The 17,885-nt window shown below is 36.3% G+C and overlaps 1 protein-coding gene across 1 annotated transcript in view; it reads left to right on the forward strand.

Moving 5' to 3' along the window:
- LOC137250546 (cholecystokinin receptor type A-like) overlaps positions 1-17,885 on the forward strand; it is a 553,728-nt gene that overhangs the window by 457,197 nt on the left and 78,646 nt on the right. The window contains exon 3 of the mRNA XM_067783530.1: positions 16,380-16,907. Within this exon, the coding sequence (XP_067639631.1) occupies positions 16,380-16,907 (528 nt within the window). The remainder of the gene's footprint in view (positions 1-16,379; positions 16,908-17,885) is intronic.

Consider the following 17,885-nt stretch of genomic DNA (forward strand, 5'->3'; position numbering starts at 1 on the left):
TTCTTTCTTACAATTTTTAACATTAACATATTGATTCTCACATTTTGCAATCTCTTTTTCGATAAATAACTTACCATCTTGCTTAGCTATTGCTCTTACTTCGTAAAATTTACAATTTAAAAAAATAATATAAATAACTATTAAACATTTATTCCGTAATATTTTAAAATTAGAAATATCTGTTAAATCTGTCACACTCAATCATCCATGTTCGTTTGCAATAATGTCTCTAATTTCATCTAAATTTAAAATTGCTGGATTCAAAATTCCTAATTTTCCTAAAGTTATTGTATGAATAATATTCTGTAATTCATTTATTAAAAATTTATTCCTACGTTTCCTTAGTTGTGTAGCATGTTCATTTTTATTTGCTTTTTTTATTGTCTCTGATAATTGAGAAATAACTTTAAATACTTCCGAATTTGTCATAAATTGTTTGTTGTTATTTAAAATTAACTCGTATAATTTATTATTTACCAAAACTAAATCGTCGTGATCCGGGGTACCGGCTATCCAATCGACTTCCATAAAGTCCTTAATTCATTAATTCCTCTTTTTAAACGTCTCTCCGTTTTTTTTAATTGCCCTAACAACGTCTGCATTAGCTCTATTCCTGGGTCCATATTGATATGAAACTCGTCACGTATGTCCATTTCCCTAACATTATCATAACCTAAATTTTTGTTGTAATCCTCCTCATCTAGTAGTAATATTTCGGAAAAATAAGTTAAATTTGTAACATGGAAAAGGTCACCAAAGTCGTTGTATAACGCTACGTCTCCATCTTCTATTAATACATAATCTTCTCTTGTATAATCGATTATATCCGTCCCTACTATACTAATTAATGCCAAAAATATGATTAACTCCATTCCGTGTAATTAAAGTTAAGATTTAATGTTATCTTTATGTACTATTCTATTCCTATAATTGATTCTAACTTTATTTCCTAAATCTTCCTTTACCACTTGCTTTTTAAATCTAGGTTTTAGCTTATTTCTATCCCCTATAATCTTTTCATATATAACATCGCCACGTTGGTATGTTTTACTAACCCTATTTCTATTTTCCCTATCTAACATTTTATTTTGCGCAGTCAAAAGCTTTGACCGAACTGCATCAAGTGCCACTTTATTAAAAAGTATTTGAAATGGTTTTTCTTCTATTAATGAGTGAATCGTTTTATTGTATTGATGCACAGCACGATATATCGACTCAGCAAAACTTATTAAATTATATTCGTGTTTAATGCAACGCGCGATTTCTATTACGGTCGAATGCACTCTTTCAACTTGTCCATTAGTTGTGCTATGACCTGGACTACAAAAAATAATTCTTATTCCTAATCTTTGCATTAAAGATTTAAACTGCATTGTAATAAACCCAGGTTCATTATCAACCGTTATTTCCTTTAACTCAGGAAAACTTTGGATAACTTCCATTACTTTTTCCTCCAAATTAATTTTATCTTCAATTGGATTTACTACCAAATATTTAGAATATGCATCTATGCAAGTAATAAATTTAAAATTTTGAGCATAAAAAATATCAATATGCACTTGTTCTCCCTCTCTTTCTGGTATTGGAACTTCCCCAATTGGAATCTTTTTCGGATGCCTGTCGTGTTTATTCCTGTTACATACTTCGCAATTTCTTGAATATTGTTTAAATTGCTTATACAATTCGGGCCAATAGTACTGATCTTTGATTTGTTTTAAGTTTTCTCTATAATTGCGGTGTGCGCGATTATGAGTTTGTTCTATAATAGCCGCTTTGTCCTCCCTATTAATAATATCATTAGGGAAAGATCTAGAATGCATAAATTTTGTCGATGGGTAAGTTTCTCTTAAGACATGTTTAATTCCATAAAGCACCTCTGGTGTGCAGTAAATTGCGGTAACCAATTTTGGATTCAAATATTCTGTCAAAACCGAAGGAATATTTTCAGGTTGATCATATTCGATCAAAAAGCGTTTGTTATTAAATGGAAATATGGCTTCTAAGGCTGTAATTCTAGCACCCTTATCAATAAGGATTTGCTGTTTGAAATGATTTAATGGTTTTTTTGTTGCAGCAATTTGACATTCATCACTACTTTCCGCAGAATGTTGTGTAATACTTAAAGAGTCGCTTGAGTTACTTTCATCATTTTCCGACTCTGTTACATTATCTAAAATTTGCCGGGATAAAGCATCTGCTACCACATTTATTGCACCTGGTTTATAAATAATTTTTGGGGAAAACTCCTCAATAAATGCCCTCCATCTTTTCATTTTGATATTTGGATTTCTTTCAGAAATTGTAAATGATAATGGTTGCTGGTCGGTGTGAATCTCCAAATCTCTCACCGAATAAAGGTAATTTCGTAAATTCTTCAATGCCCACACAATGGCAAATAATTCCTTTTCATTTGTCGCATAGTTTTTTTCAGTCGTGGTTAATGTTTTTGAAATAAAAGTCACTGGTCTCCCCTCTTGAGATAACACAGCTCTTACGGCTACATTTGATGCATCTGTTGTTAGAACAAATTTTTTTGTAAAATCTGGTTGTATCAATTCTATCTGCCGACACAACAATCCCTTTAGTTTTTCGCAAGCAGCTATTGCCTCTTGGTCTAGATTGACAATAGTTTTTTTTGATTTAAATTGGGAGATTTTACCATTTTCCCCTTGTAAATATTTTGTAATTGGTTTTGCTATTTTAGCGTAACCTTCTATAAATTTCCTATAATATCCCGTTAAACCTAAAAATCCTCTAACCTGACGTAGAGTTCTTGGTATTGGATAATTTTTTATTGCTTCTACTTTCTTTTGATCGGTTTTAATGACCTTATGAGATACAATGTATCCCAGAAACTCAACTTCTTGCTCAATAAACCCAGACTTTTCTAGAGATATTTTCATATGGGCCTTTTTTAGTACTTCTATTACCAATTCTAAATGTTTCAAATGATCCTCCAAATTACGTGAATATACTATAATGTCATCAATATAGACATGACAAAACTTCCCGATATATTCATGCAAAATATTATTCATAGTCCGCTGGAATATGCTGGGCGCGTTGCGAAGGCCAAAGGGCATCCGCACATACTCATACTTCCCGTTATTAACAGAGAAAGCCGTTTTTTCAATATCCTCTTCTCTCATTAATATTTGATGAAATCCAGATTCGAGATCTATCGTTGAAAAATATTTTGATTCCCCCAAATTTGAAAGTATGATCTCTGGATTCGGCATCGGATATCTATCCGGAATGGTTTTTTCGTTTATTTTTTTAAAATCAATCACTAAGCGTAGCTTAGAACTTCCATCCTTATTAATTCCCTTTTTTGGAACTACCCAACATGGAGAGTTATATGGACTCTTACTTTCCCTTATAATCCCCTTCCGCAACAGACTTTGGACTTCTTCATTAACAAAACCATTAACAGATATTGGATATGGATATTGTTTGGACCAAATGGGTCTTTCCTCATCCATGCGAATTTCTGCTCTGACATCTGTGTTGAATGGTAAATCCAAATCAACATCTTCATGTTCTTTTTTTATAACATCAATTATCTTCTGACGAAGATTTTTTATATTGCCCTCTTTTGGGCTTATTTTATTATTTGGAATTTTGCTGGTACATTCTTCAGCTGGCGCTGTGGAACGTTCTTGTTCCACATTTGTTCTATTTTTTATATTATCTATACTATTGCCGGTATTACCGTCGGCTGGCGCTGTGGAACATTTTTGTTCCACAAAGTTCACTTCATCAACCTCACTTTCTTTTTCACAACTGTACTTCATAGCACTCCTTTCCCAAATTCATAAATTTTCCCAATTCTATTAACAATTAACTTCTGGTTTTCCAGATCCACTAAAGCGTTGACTTTCCGCAATAAATTATAACCTATAAGGAGATCTGACTCCAAGCTATCAATTTCGTAAAAAATCTCCTTAACACCAAACAGATGAATTTCATGGTAAAATCTTATTATTGTATAACCATTAATGGTTTTTATCCTCTTATAAATATCCAATTCTTTTGGATTCCTATAAATTCCCTTCCTGATGTAACAGGATGTTGCACCTGTATCCACTAAAATTTCAAAATCTTTTTTTATAGCTTGGTCATACAGATATATATATGGCAAGCTTACTCTTGGCCTAAAAAATGGCCTTCATTAATATTATTTACTCGTTGTACTTTTTCTTGTGGTTGCGCACTGACTTGCGCACCTCCAACTCTTTTATTAAAATTGTTGTTTTGCAAATTGTTTCTAACTCCCTGTGGCATATATCTGTTACTAGGCCTATTCTCAATTTGCAGGGATGGATCTACATCCATTGGCTCTGGACGGGTTTTTTTATCGTCACCGAATATTGGACTATTTTTCTGCGGGTACCTCAAATTATTCTGAAACTCCTGACTTCTCCGATTATTATAAGGAAGTCTGTGGGGAGATGAATTAAAACTTTTCTGCGGGTTGCTTTGCGAATATTGCAAAGCAAATTGTGACCTCATTTGATTGGCATTTAACTCTTGAGCCTTGGCAAGCGCATTTGGCAAATCCTTCGGTGCCAAGGTAAACAATATTTGATCTAATGTGTGATTAAGCCCAGTTATAAAGGTCCGCAGAGCAGTGGCTCTGTTTTTAGAGTTTAGCTCTTTAGTTATGGGTGAGCTTGTCCCATGAGTCATTATGGTCTTATTTATGAGAAGCGTCAACTTCTCGTTAACCTCATTATAGAAACCTATCAGGGATTTCGATCCCTGTCTCAGGACACTCATCTCCTGTTCGATTATATGGCTTGGCCTTTTGTCAGCAAAGGCAAAATCCAGACGACTTAAAATTGCGTCGAAATTCAAAACTGTTCCGTGATTGGTCAGTATATCATTGGCCTCACGGGTAATTTTATTCCTTAAAATTGTTAACGCCGCGAAATATTTCCTACTTCCCCTTGTGTACAAGGACATGGAATTATTGGCTGCTTCGCGCCAACTTACATAATTATTTATCTTACCCCCAAACTCAGGCAAAGATTTGATAACGTCTAAAGGTTCGTCACAATTTATATTTGAATCTATTTGTTCGGGTACAAACTCGGTCACAGCATCACTGGTGTTGATGGCCTGTATCTGTCGCCTCATTTGCTCTACTTCCGTTCGTAATGATGCCGTACTGGCGGCAATCAATCTAGATATTACATCAATATCAGTGGTACTATTATTACTATTTAGTGACATTTTTGTCAAATCTTCTATCAAAGAATCCAGATCTATATATCCTTTTCAAATCTTCTTTCACAATCTTTCAGCACTTCATATAACTTTTATTTTTTAATTTTGCTTTATCTCTTCTTGTTTTGTTTTCACTTTTATAATCTTCTAACTTATATGTACATATATATAATTATTTATACATACTTGGTATTAACATATACCTTAACTATTTTATTCATTAGCTTACGCTTCTTCGCCTTCGGTTTCTCCTCCTTCTATTAGATCCTTGTTCGCTTTGTGGATGAATGCTGCTGTTCATATGTTGGTGGTCCTTTCACTTTCTGTAGTTACGTACTTCGCGTTTTTAGGTTTCTTGTAAGCTGACAAATATTTTTGTTTGCTTTAATTTTATAGTGTTTTTTTCCTTTTCTCTCTTTTTTAGAGATACTTGTTTTATTTTAATTTTCACAGTGTTTTTTTTCTTTTCTCTCCTTTTTAGAGATACTTGTTTTATTTTAATTTTCACAGTGTTTTTTTCTTTTCTCTCCTTTTTAGAGATACTTGTTTTATTTTAATTTTTACAGTGTTTTTTTCTTTTCTCTCCTTTTTAGAGATACTTGTTTTCTTTTATTTTTACAGTGTTTTTTTTCTTTTCTCTCCTTTTTAGAGATACTTGTTTTATTTTAATTTTTACAGTGTTTTTTTCACTCCGGAGGACACGCAACCTTTTTACAGGCTATCACTGCGTGGCTCCTGGCAGGATCGCCAATTAAAGTTTATGTTGAGTTAATTGAGTTTTTAAAAAACTCTTGCATTTTATTTCAATGCTGCTATAAAACTGACTAAGCTTTACATTTTACTCTTATTTATAACTTACAAATAGTTTACAATAGGAATATTAAATAGGATGTTTATCTTAATACGATACCTTAGTAATTTTACTCCTGGCATTGCATCAGCTGGCTAACGCAATGTCAGTATGTGGGAATGGAATGTTACAACAGATTCCGTAAATAAATCAAATAGCAATGTTTAAACAATTTGTTTATATTTGCCACCTGATTTGAGTAGAGTCATGTTCCTTAACTCGCATGCTTTCTTCCCTGATGAAATAAGATTATTATGTAGTATCTATTTAGAATGAGATATGAAGAATAAATGTATCATAATCGCTTTCAAAAATGATTCAAAAATCTCAACCAAAACGATTGAAATATGTTCACGAATATGATCAGAAAATGACTCTTAAAAGTAGTCAAATATTACTCTAAAACAATTAAAGCTCAATTTTACAATGATATCAAATATGAACAAAAAGCGTTTCGAAATATGAATCATAAATGATTATTCAAGAATAATCACATTTATGGTACATTTTTCTCCCGACGATACGTTAATTTTCGAACAGAAAATGCTTTTAAATTTGAACGTTTTTAATCATCTTGGGGTATGATATTTGAATATTTTTTGATCAAAATTTTCAAAAAATGCTGGCTGGGGTATGTATGGGTCTTCAACATTAGTTGGCACTTAACCGTTTAAGCGATTTGGCCAGTTTCACTATAACTGAAGCCGATTGGAGGCACCAAAGTAGGTCAAGTCAACGTCCATCTGCCTCTTCCATTACAGTGAAGTTCTCTTCCTTATTCTGCTTCCAAACTGCGGTATCGATTTAAATACTTTCTTGGCCGAGCGTCTTCGTTCATTCGCATAACACGACCTAGCGAGCGTAGCCTATGGGTTTCTATTCGCTGTAGTATCGTCATATCTACGTAACACTCATACAGCTCATCTTTATATCTCCTTTAATATATGCCATAAATATACCGGAGAACTTTTATCTCGAACACTCCAAGAGCCTTCTTCTTCTCTCGACACCGTCCAAGATTCCGAGCCACACATCAAGATAGGAACGATGGGTGATTTCCAGAGCATGGTTTTGTTCGTCGAGAGAGGATTTCACTTATCAATTCTCTACTCAATCCAATGTAGCACTTGTTGGTAAGGGTTATTCACCGTTTGATTTCTAAGTTTGCATTGCTTTTGCTGACTTCATCCCAGATGGATGAAATTCTCCACATGCTCGAATTTATATTCGTCAACGTTGACTTGGCTACCAAAATGCGTATGCGCTGATTATTTCGATGACAGCAGGTACTTTTTATTATTCTCAGCTACTGAAAGACCCTCTTTTTTTGCTTCTGGTAGGGCTCAATATGATCAGCATTTGTGAGTAACTGTACTCTCTTGTAAATGATTGTACCACCACTGTTTAGTTATCTTGTCCCGCATTATGTTAAAGTTAACGCACGAAAGGGAGTCGCCTTATCTGAAGCCTCGATTGGTTTCGAATGGCTATGGGAGATCATTCCCAACTGTTACAGAGGTAGTGGTGTTGATCAACGTCATTTGGTCGAGCATTACTAGCTTTACGGGGAACTTAAATTCAGAGAGAGCAGCATAAAAGCAACTTTTTTACGCGCTGCCGAAGGCCGCTCTAAAGTCGACAAAAAATGGTAAGTGTAGATTCTCCTATCGTGAGTCCTCTCCAGAATCTGGTGGTTCTTGAAGAAGTGGTCGATAATATATAATGTCCAATCAGTCTGTTGATAATGGACTTTAATCTTTCGCACCATTCGCTGGACAGAACCTCATACGCGGTCTTAAGCAGACAGGTTACGCGGTAATTTCCGCGGTTTACGGGATCTTGTGGATTAGGTAGAGCTAACTCCGACCATATTTTGCGTCGATGCATGCTTTTAAACAACTTTTCGCGTCCTTTTTTGAATAGCTAGATGGGTAACTGGCGCCTTGTGTTTTTTTGGCTGGAATATTGGCATTCTCACTGCGATTGGGGTATCGGGTTCGTCTTCTTTCTCGCTAGCTAGCAATGACGAGGAAGCATTCGCTCCACTTCTTAATCATACTCTGTACGTCAGTTACAAGGTCGTCCATATCTTTTCCGCAGGAATCTAGCCCGGTCTTGAAACCTTCCGTTTTCCGCCAGATTTTTGTTAAAATTTCACGCATTATTCCTATCAGTCAGTATCTAAAGCTCTTCGCAATCACGCCGTTCTGACTCACTTGTTTTCTTTTTATGTATCTGTATTAATGGAATAATGTAAATCAAAATAAGTTAACCAAATTTGTAAACCAAAGTGGTTTCATGTGAACACATTTGTGACAACATTTGTATATATACATAAGTATGTAGGTAAGTATGCAATTAGCGTATAAATATGCCAGTTTTGCGATAACATTCTCAGAATTCAAATTACAGCTTAGGATATTGTGCTAAAATCTTTTTAAATGGCACGCAAAATTCCATTTCCTATATGGACTCGAGTGTCGGTGGCACCGTGAACATTGAAGGCGTTGTAATGTGATTTTAATAAACACTTGCAAATGACGCATATTTTAAATTCCTACACAAGCTGTGCAATGTCGCATACTTCTATAAATATAAACACTAGGGTGGTTCTTATGAATTTAGTAAACTAGGTTTTTCAGTCACAACCCTTCTAATAGTTCGAAAATTATCACATATAAACTTTGGTTCTTATTGGAAATAATTAATGCCAATTTCACACAGAGGCTTAATGAAAAATAATTAGTCAAGTTTTCTATATTAACATTAATTCCATTATCATCGCTACTGGGCTCGAGTTGATCTGTCCTTGTCGATATTTTTTTTATTTATTTATTTATTTATTTATTTATTATTTAAAGTCGACGATAAACTATGGTCGACTGCATAATATAAAAGATATTTAAATATACAACTCAAAAGTTAACAAGTAAGGAAGGTTAAGTTCGGGTGTAACCGAACATTACATACTCAGTTGAGAGCTATGGTGACAACATAAGGGAAAATAACCATGTAGGAAAATGAACCGAGGGAAACCCTGGAATGTGTTTGTATGACATGGGTATCAAATGGAAGGTATTAAAGAGTATTTTAAGAGGGAGTGGGCCATAGTTCTACAGGTGGACGCCATTTAGGGATATAGCCATAAAGGTGGATCAGGGTTAACTCTAGAATGCGTTTGTACGATATGGGTATCAAATGAAAGGTATTAATGAGTATTTTAAAAGGGCGTGGACCTAAGTTCTATAGATGGACCTTTCGGGATGGCCTTTTCGAGAAATCGCCGTAAAGATGGTCCAGGGGTGACTCTAGAATGCGTTTGTACGATATGGGTATCAAATGAAAGGTGTTCATGAGCATTTTAAAAGGGAGTGGGCCTTCGTTTTATAGGTGTTCGCCTTTTCGAGATATCGCCATAAAGGTGGACCAGGGGTGACTTTAGAATTTGTTTGTATGATATGGGTATCAAATGAAAGGTGTTAATGATTATTTTAAAAGGGCGTGGGGCTTAGTTCTATAGGTGGAGCCCTTTTCGAGATATCGACATAAAGGTGGACCAGGGGTGACTCTAGAATTCATTTGTGCAATATGGGTATCAAACGAAAGGAGTTAATGAGTATTTTAAGAGGGAGTGGGCCTTAGTTCTATAGGTGGACGCATTTTCGAGGTATCGCAATAAAGGTGGACCAGGGGTGACTCTAGACTTTGTTTGTACAATATGGGTATCAAATGAAAGGTGTTAATGAGTATTTTTAAAAGGGAGTGCGCCTTCGTTTTATAGGTGTTCGCCTTTTCGAGTTATCGCCATAAAGGTGGGCCAGGGGTGACTTTAGAATTTGTTTGTATGATATGGGTATCAAATGAAAGCTGTTAATGATTATTTTAAAAGGGCGTGGGGCTTAGTTCTATAGGTGGACCCCTTTTCGAGATATCGCCATAAAGGTGGACCAGGGTGACTCTAGAATTCGTTTGTGCAATATGGGTATCAAACGAAAGGAGTTAATGAGTATTTTAAGAGGGAGTGGGCCTTAGTTCTATAGGTGGACGCCTTTTCGAGATATCGCCATAAAGATGGACCAGGTGTGACTCTAGAATGCGTTTGTACGATATGGGTATCAAATGAAAGGTGTTAATGAGTATTTTAAAAGGGAGTAATCCTTAGTTCCATAGGTGGACGCCGTTTCGAGATATCGCCATAAAGGTGGGCCAGGGGTGACTCTAGAATTCGTTTGTGCAATATGGGTATCAAACGAAAGGAGTTAATGAGTATTTTAAGAGGGAGTGGGCCTTTCTGGACCAGGGGTGACTCTAGACTTTGTTTGTACGATATGGGTATCAAATGAAAGGTGTTAATAAGTATTTTTAAAAGGGAGTGGGCCTTCGTTCTATAGGTGTTCGCCTTTTCGAAATATCGCCATAAAGGTGGACCAGGGGTGACTCTAGAATGAGTTTGTACGATATGGGTATCAAATTAAAGGTATTAATGAGAGTTTTAAAAGGGAGTGGTGGTAGTTGTATATGTGAAGGCGTTTTCCAGATATCGACCAAAATGTGGACCAGGGTGACCCAGAACATCATCTGTTGGATACCGCTAATTTATTTATATATGTAATACCTGCCAAGATTTTAAGGGTTTTTTATTTCGCCCTGCAGAACGTTTTCATTTTCTTCTACTTACTATGGTAGGTGTCACAACCATTTGATAAAGTTTTTTCTAAAGTTATATTTCGCGTCAATAAAGCAATCCAATTACCTTACCATATTTCATCCCTTTTTTCGTATTTGGTATAGAATTATGGCATTTTTTTCATTTTTCGTAATTTTCGATATCGAAAAAGTGGGCGTGGTCATAGTCGGATTTCGTTCATTTTTCATGCCAAGATAAAGTGAGTTCAGATAAGTACGTGAACTGAGTTTAGTAAAGATATATCGATTTTTGCTCAAGTTATCGTGTTAACGGCCATGCGGAAGGACAGACGGACGACTGTGTATAAAAACTGGGCGTGACATCAACCGATTTCGCCCATTTTCACAGAAAACAGTTAACGCCATAAAATCTATGCCCCTACCAAATTTCAAAAGGATTGGTTAATTTTTGTTCGACTTATGGCGTTAAAAGTATCCTAGACAAATTAAATGAAAAAGGGCGGAGCCACGCCCATTTTTAAATTTCCTTTTATTTTTGTATTTTGTTGCACCATATCATTACTGGAGTTGAATCTTGACATAATTTACTTATATACTGTAAAGATATTAAATTTTTTGTTAAAATTTTACTTTAAAAAAAATTTTTTTTTTAAAAGTTGGCGTGGTCCTTCTCCGATTTTGCTAATTTTTATTAAGCGTACATATAGTAATAAGAGTAACGTTCCTGCCAAATTTCATCATGATATCTTCAACGACTGCCAAATTACAGCTTGCAAAAATTTTAAATTGCCTTCTTTTAAAAGTGGGCGGTGCCACCCCCATTGTCCAAGATTTTACTAATTTTCTATTTTGTGTCATAAGTTCAACTCATCTACCAAGTTTCGTCGCTTTATCGGTCTTTTGTAATGAATTATCGCACTTTTTCGGTTTTTCGAAATTTTCGATATCGAAAAAGTGGGCGTGGTTATAGTCCGATATCGTTCATTTTAAATAGCGATCTGAGATGAGTGCTCAGGAACCTACATACCAAATTTCTTCAAGATACCTCAAAATTTACTCAAAGTTATCGTGTTAACGGACGGACGGACGGACGGACGGACGGACGGACATGGCTCAATCAAATTTTTTTTCGATCCTGATTATTTTGATATATGGAAGTCTATATCTATCTCGATTCCTTTATATATGTACAACCAACCGTTATCCAATCAAACTTAATATACTCTGTGAGCTCTGCTCAACTGAGTATAAAAATTTAAGATATATCGAGATTTCAACAATGCTGTATTACAAACAAAGATATATTATTGAACATTACACTTTAATTTCAGAATATAATAATAATAAGAAATATGAGCAGAAATAAGATCTTATACCGAGATCTTATACTGGCGGAATGCATCAGATTCCGCTCAGCATGATTTCGGAATGCAGTGTATTCCAATCTTCCTGTTGGAATGCAACAAGATTCCAATCAGCATGTCATAGGAATCCGGCAGTGCTAAGAGTAGTGTAATGAGGATACGCCATCACAAGGCATAAAAAAGTAACATGACCTGTGTTGTTGGAATGCACCGGATTCCAATCAGCTCGATGCCTGACCCAAAAGATTATACTGCCGGAATGCATACGATTCCGGTCAGTGACTCATAAAAATGCAGGTTTTTAACGTTGTTGGAATGCACCAGATTCAAATCAACACAGTACTGTCTTGTTCCTTCTTAATGATACATGTTGATAAATGTTCCTCCATCCTTATACGAGATAGTGCCTGTTTTTTACGGAAGAAATAAATGCCGGCAAATTAAATTAAATTAGCTTGTATCTCTTAAATTAGACAGGCAAGTATTGCATTACGTATAGTGGCACAAGTACATTCAAGACTTATACAGCTATAAAAGTCATTGTAGTGCGCGCACCAGATAAGAAGAGGATTATTTTTAGCAAAGTTTCGTCGACAAAGGGGTAAATAAATGGAACTTAGTATCTGTATACTCTAGGGGGAACTGCAAAAAACAAGCGGCTGAGAAGGTCCGTAGAATCAATTTCTCCAATAATGAGCTTATGGATGAACAATACCCCCAGTAATATTCTCCGATTTTTCAGAGAGGGTAAGTTAATAAGAAGAAGTCTACTTCTGTATGTAGGAGGGTGGAATCTTGAGTCCCAATTAAGGCCGCGCAATGTGAATATCAAAAATTGCTTTTGAACTGACACAAGACGCTTTATATACTTTTGAGAAACAGGGGACCAAACGCATGAGCAATACTCGAGTATTGGACGAACCAGCGATGTGTAAAGAACCTTAGTGAAGTACTGATCATCGAACTCTTTAGCCCATCTTTTAACATATCCAGGTAAACCCAACGCTTTGTTGGCAATAGATGAAATATGCATGTTAAAATTCAAATTAAGATCAAAAAGGACACCTAGATCATTTGCAATAAATATACGCTCCAAAGGCGTAACATCTATTACATAAGGTTTCAATGCTGGATTCACTCGGTGAAATGTCATACGCATACATTTAGAGCAATCTAAAGCTAGTAAATTTGTTGTTCACCAACATTGGAACGAGTCCAATTCGGCCTGAAGAAAATCCAAGGAACTCAATACGGTAGGACAGTAAGTGTAGCAAAGTTTTACATCATCCGCACACATTATAGTATGGGAATATAATATTGCCTGTGGCAAGTCATTAATGAAAAGGGTAAAGAACAAAGGACCTAGATGACTTCCCTGGGGTACACCGGAGGAAACTCCGAACGATTCCGACAGATTGCACTTGAACAGGATTTTTTGGGCCCGGTTAGAAAGATAGCTTTTCAACCAAATTAATAGGTGAAACGGAAATCCCAGTAAATCAAGCTTATGAATAAGTAACTCATGGTTGACGGTATCAAATGCTTTGCTGAAGTTCGTGTAGATGACATCCGTTTGCTTGTTCGCTAAAAATCCTTCCATAACTATAGAGGTGTGTAAAAGCAAATTTGTAGTGGTTGACCTTTGACGAATGAAACCGTATTGGCATGGAGATAAAAGACTAGAACACTGATATTGGGGTTGACTGGTAACAATCTGTTCAAAGACTTTAGGAATTACTGAAAGTTTGGCAATAGCTGTCTTCTTCGTGGAGGGCAGAGAGTGTTCACTCCATAATTTAAGTACTCCTAGGAATTGGTTACAAGCTCCCTTCGGACTTAAGGACTTCCACATCGGACGGGGCGTTATTCTTGGTGGCCAGCAAACTTTATCTCCTCGCACTTACGCCATTCTGACTATGCTTTTTTTTCACTCTGTAAAGGCGCCTCGTCTCCCTTCTCAACTCAATGCCACTTTCATACATTCTTCTTGTTGCATTTGCTTTTAACGTAGCCCTGTGATCGTCGTATTTTCGTTCGGTCGTTAAAACAAACTTCTTGTAACACTACGGACTCATTAAGTCTATGTGACGTCCTCATGGACCAACCAGTTCAACCTAACCGAAGCAGCATTCTCCATCGCATCAGTTGTGTTTACGTGGTCACCGGCAACCATGTTTTCATCGGAAATGGTGCGAAGTGATTTTGGAATATGCCCTAATTGCTTCTGCATTCCGTAAAGTTGACGTATGCTCTCGGAGAGCAGATGTAAGTGTTGAGTTGCGAAATCATTGGCACTCTTTTGCGTTTGCAGTCTTTAGACGTTTAGCGCTTTGAATGGGGGATATAGTGTTAACTACTTTGTACTCTTTACTTTAATTTTTAAAATCATTTTTAATTGATTTTTCGTGTTAACTTAAAAGTTTTTGAATAACTTCGAACCATAGCGCAATGATACAAGGTGGCAGCATGGTGACATACCTACAAACATAAATAAAAATTCCGTGTACTTTGTTTTTGTAAATTCGATGGACAAATGTCAAAATCGTACTGCACCGGAAGTTGATGTATCAAATCATATAAAAAAGTTTATAATCAGCCGTTCCATGCTGCCACCTTGTATCGTTGCGCCATGCTTCGAACAAGAAAATTCTAATTAGTATTAAAATATCTAAATTCAAAAATAAACAAAAATAAAACAAATATTTGGTTTATTAACAAGCATAGGGGGACATACACGTAGCTTGGTGAATATTTCTATGCACGTTCCCCGAACTGGATATGACCATGTTTGGAGCACCGGCGAAGACGATCAATCTCATTCCTTTAGGAGAAGTGACGGGTGAACTTTCCGACAGTGGAGCCATAAATAAATTCATTGCCAATCCTGGCGTTAAAGTCACACGAGTTTTATATCATGGCGAGGGCAGCGCTCATATGTGCGTTCATGGAATGTATTTTTCATCGCACTGTTCTTCTCTTAGGTCGGTGGATGGCCGCAGATGAATAATTGGCTAAAAAGTTTCGCTTTTATTTGAATATCTGAGGAACGTCTGTCCAGTACTTGGCCACGAAGTATCTCTCCCATAACGAATTCAACACCGAAACTGCGCTTATTTTCATGATAACTTCAGTAAATGTCACATTTAATTTAAAGAAATGCCATTTATTGCGCATCACATTTCATGGATAGCGGTGATATCAGCTTTTGCCTTAACGCTAACATCAACCAGCCGGGAATCTCCACCAATCCGATTAAGGCAACAGACATTTCATGCCCTCAATTGCATTGTTCGTCATAAAAAAAGGTTTGTCTTTTTATCCGTGTCTTTTTGTTGTTTTTCATTAGAGTGTGATTTAACGTGGCGTGTTTCAAGCCCAGCCACAACCCGCTCAGCCGGAGATGCACCTTATTGTGGCCAGACACTGCGATGGAATCACCCATCTAGTCCTTAAACTGATTTTATTGAAGCAACGTAGCCAGTTTTTCGGCTTCCCACTTTAACTCACCAATTAACGGATGCTCAGAGGTTTTTCTTGCAGATCGCCTGTAATGTGTTGCTTGATGCGCATGCAATAGAATTTCTCTGAGCATTTTCTGGCAAATGACAGCCAATATTTTTTCCTACTTTAATGGAATTCTACTAGCGGCCCTTCCCTTGGAGATACTCGCGCCCAGATTTTTTTTTCTTATGTATTTGCTGCGTTTATCGTTTCCTATCGGGACCAAAATTTGTATATACGTATGTTAGGTTGAACTAGCCGCTCAATTAAGACCCCACGTTAACTGAATACGATCATGTGTTACCAGCATTTGTTTGACAGCCAAACGAAAAAACCCCATTGATATACCAAGATTTATGTTGTAGAAAAACTGGGTGCTCTTTAAAAATACTAGGACCTAGCTTAACTGATAACTCGAATCTGGCAACTTTGAGGCCCCTTGTAAGTAGTGCATATTTTGTTTATTTGAAAACGAAATAATGTACTTAAAATTTTGTGTCTCCAGAGAGATTATTGACTATTATGCGTCAATCTAAAACCTTTCCCAACCGTGACCAAAATTTCTATGTGATAGCTTTAACCTCCTTTGAAGGAGTGATCAGGTAAGAGATCGTTTATATAATTTGCAACGACCACCCTAATAAACACATAACAATGTCTGTCATTTTCACAGCACTTTCTTTTCATTTCATTTTCACGCCATATTTGTGGAAATTTATTTACATTTCATGAATTTTCGATTGTGTATTTTGCGTTTTTGTAGCAATTTCCTCTCTTTCTTTTTTCAGGCCTTCGTAAATGTCGTGAACAATGGCCTGCCGACAGTCTCGTCTATGAGCGTTCATACAATATTTTTTTGGATTTGGTATTATTAGTATTACCATTATTAATACTCTCTTTTGCTTATATATTGATTACGCGCACCCTCTATGTGGGTATGCAAAACGAACGTGCCATGATTTTTGGCAGCGTTCCTACAGCTCCGGCTGGGGGTAGCATTGGCAGTAAATTTAGTAATGAATTAGAAACTTTAACCACTGCTTTAGTACCCACTACACAATCAATCAAAATTACAGCAACAAAACAAAAAAGCAGATTTCAATTCAATGTCTCGTTTCGTATTCGTGGTTGTAATGCTGATGTTGCTGGTGGCGGTGGTGGCGATAATATTGATGATTTCACTGTACAACCAACACGAAAGCGTAGTAAGAAAGCATCGAAATCACAAAGTCATCATCTACAACAACAGCAACAAAATCTGCAAAATCAGCAAGTTATACTTTCGTCAGTGCAACAACATAATTTGCAAGGCTTTGGTAAGTGAATAAATTGTGATGTTTCAAATTCGCAACATTTTTTTGAAAGCAAAAATTTAGTAAATTAAAGGCTAGAAAGCCCAATATTTTTTTGTAGCATGGAAAAATGATACACCGAAGTAATCCCTTATTTAATAAATTTAGCGCCATGTGCGGCACCGATGCGCACGAGCTGAGTACTCGTTCTGGGAGACATTACAATGCAAGTGGAAAAAAAACCGCTAGGTGGCGCACGGATCGAGATATACAGAAAATTAATTTTAAAATGGAAATTTTGCGATCGACTTTTAACTAACTTTTCAGTGATCCAGAGACTTGAAACTTAGCACATAGTTTGCAAGTCGATGGCACTACAATTCGTGGAAAACAAAATGCTGTCAGGTGGCAGACGAATCGAGATAAACGAAAATCCCTGAAACACGCAGGGAATTTTGCGATCGATTTTTGAGTAACTTGCCGGTGAGCTAGAGACTTGAAGTTTGAGCCGTGAGTCAAAATCCGGCGACAATGCAATATCTAATCAAAAAAATTTCGCTAGATGGGGCATGGATCGAGATATTAAGAAAATTAGTTTTGATATGGGAATATTTCAATCTATTTTTGACTAACTTTCCGGAGACCTAGAGACTTGTAACTTAGCACATAGTTCGAGACCCGTGACAATATAATTTATAAGAATCAAAGTTCCGCTAGGGGGAATTTGTGATCGATTTTTGAGTAACTTGCCGGTGAGCTAGAGACTTGAAACTTGGGACGTGGATCAGAACCCGGTGAAAATGCGATATTTTATCAAAAAAAAAAAATACGCTAGGTGGCGCATGGATCGAGATATGAGGAAAATTAATTTTATTTTGGGTATCTTTCAATCCTTTTTTAACTAACTTCTCGGTTACCTAGAGACTTGTAACTAGCACATAATTCGAGACCCGGTGACAATATAATTTAGAGGAAACAAATTCCGCTAGGTGGCGCGCTAAG

This window comes from Eurosta solidaginis, chromosome 4 (assembly GCF_040869045.1).
Source record: "Eurosta solidaginis isolate ZX-2024a chromosome 4, ASM4086904v1, whole genome shotgun sequence".
NCBI lineage: Eukaryota > Metazoa > Arthropoda > Insecta > Diptera > Tephritidae > Eurosta > Eurosta solidaginis.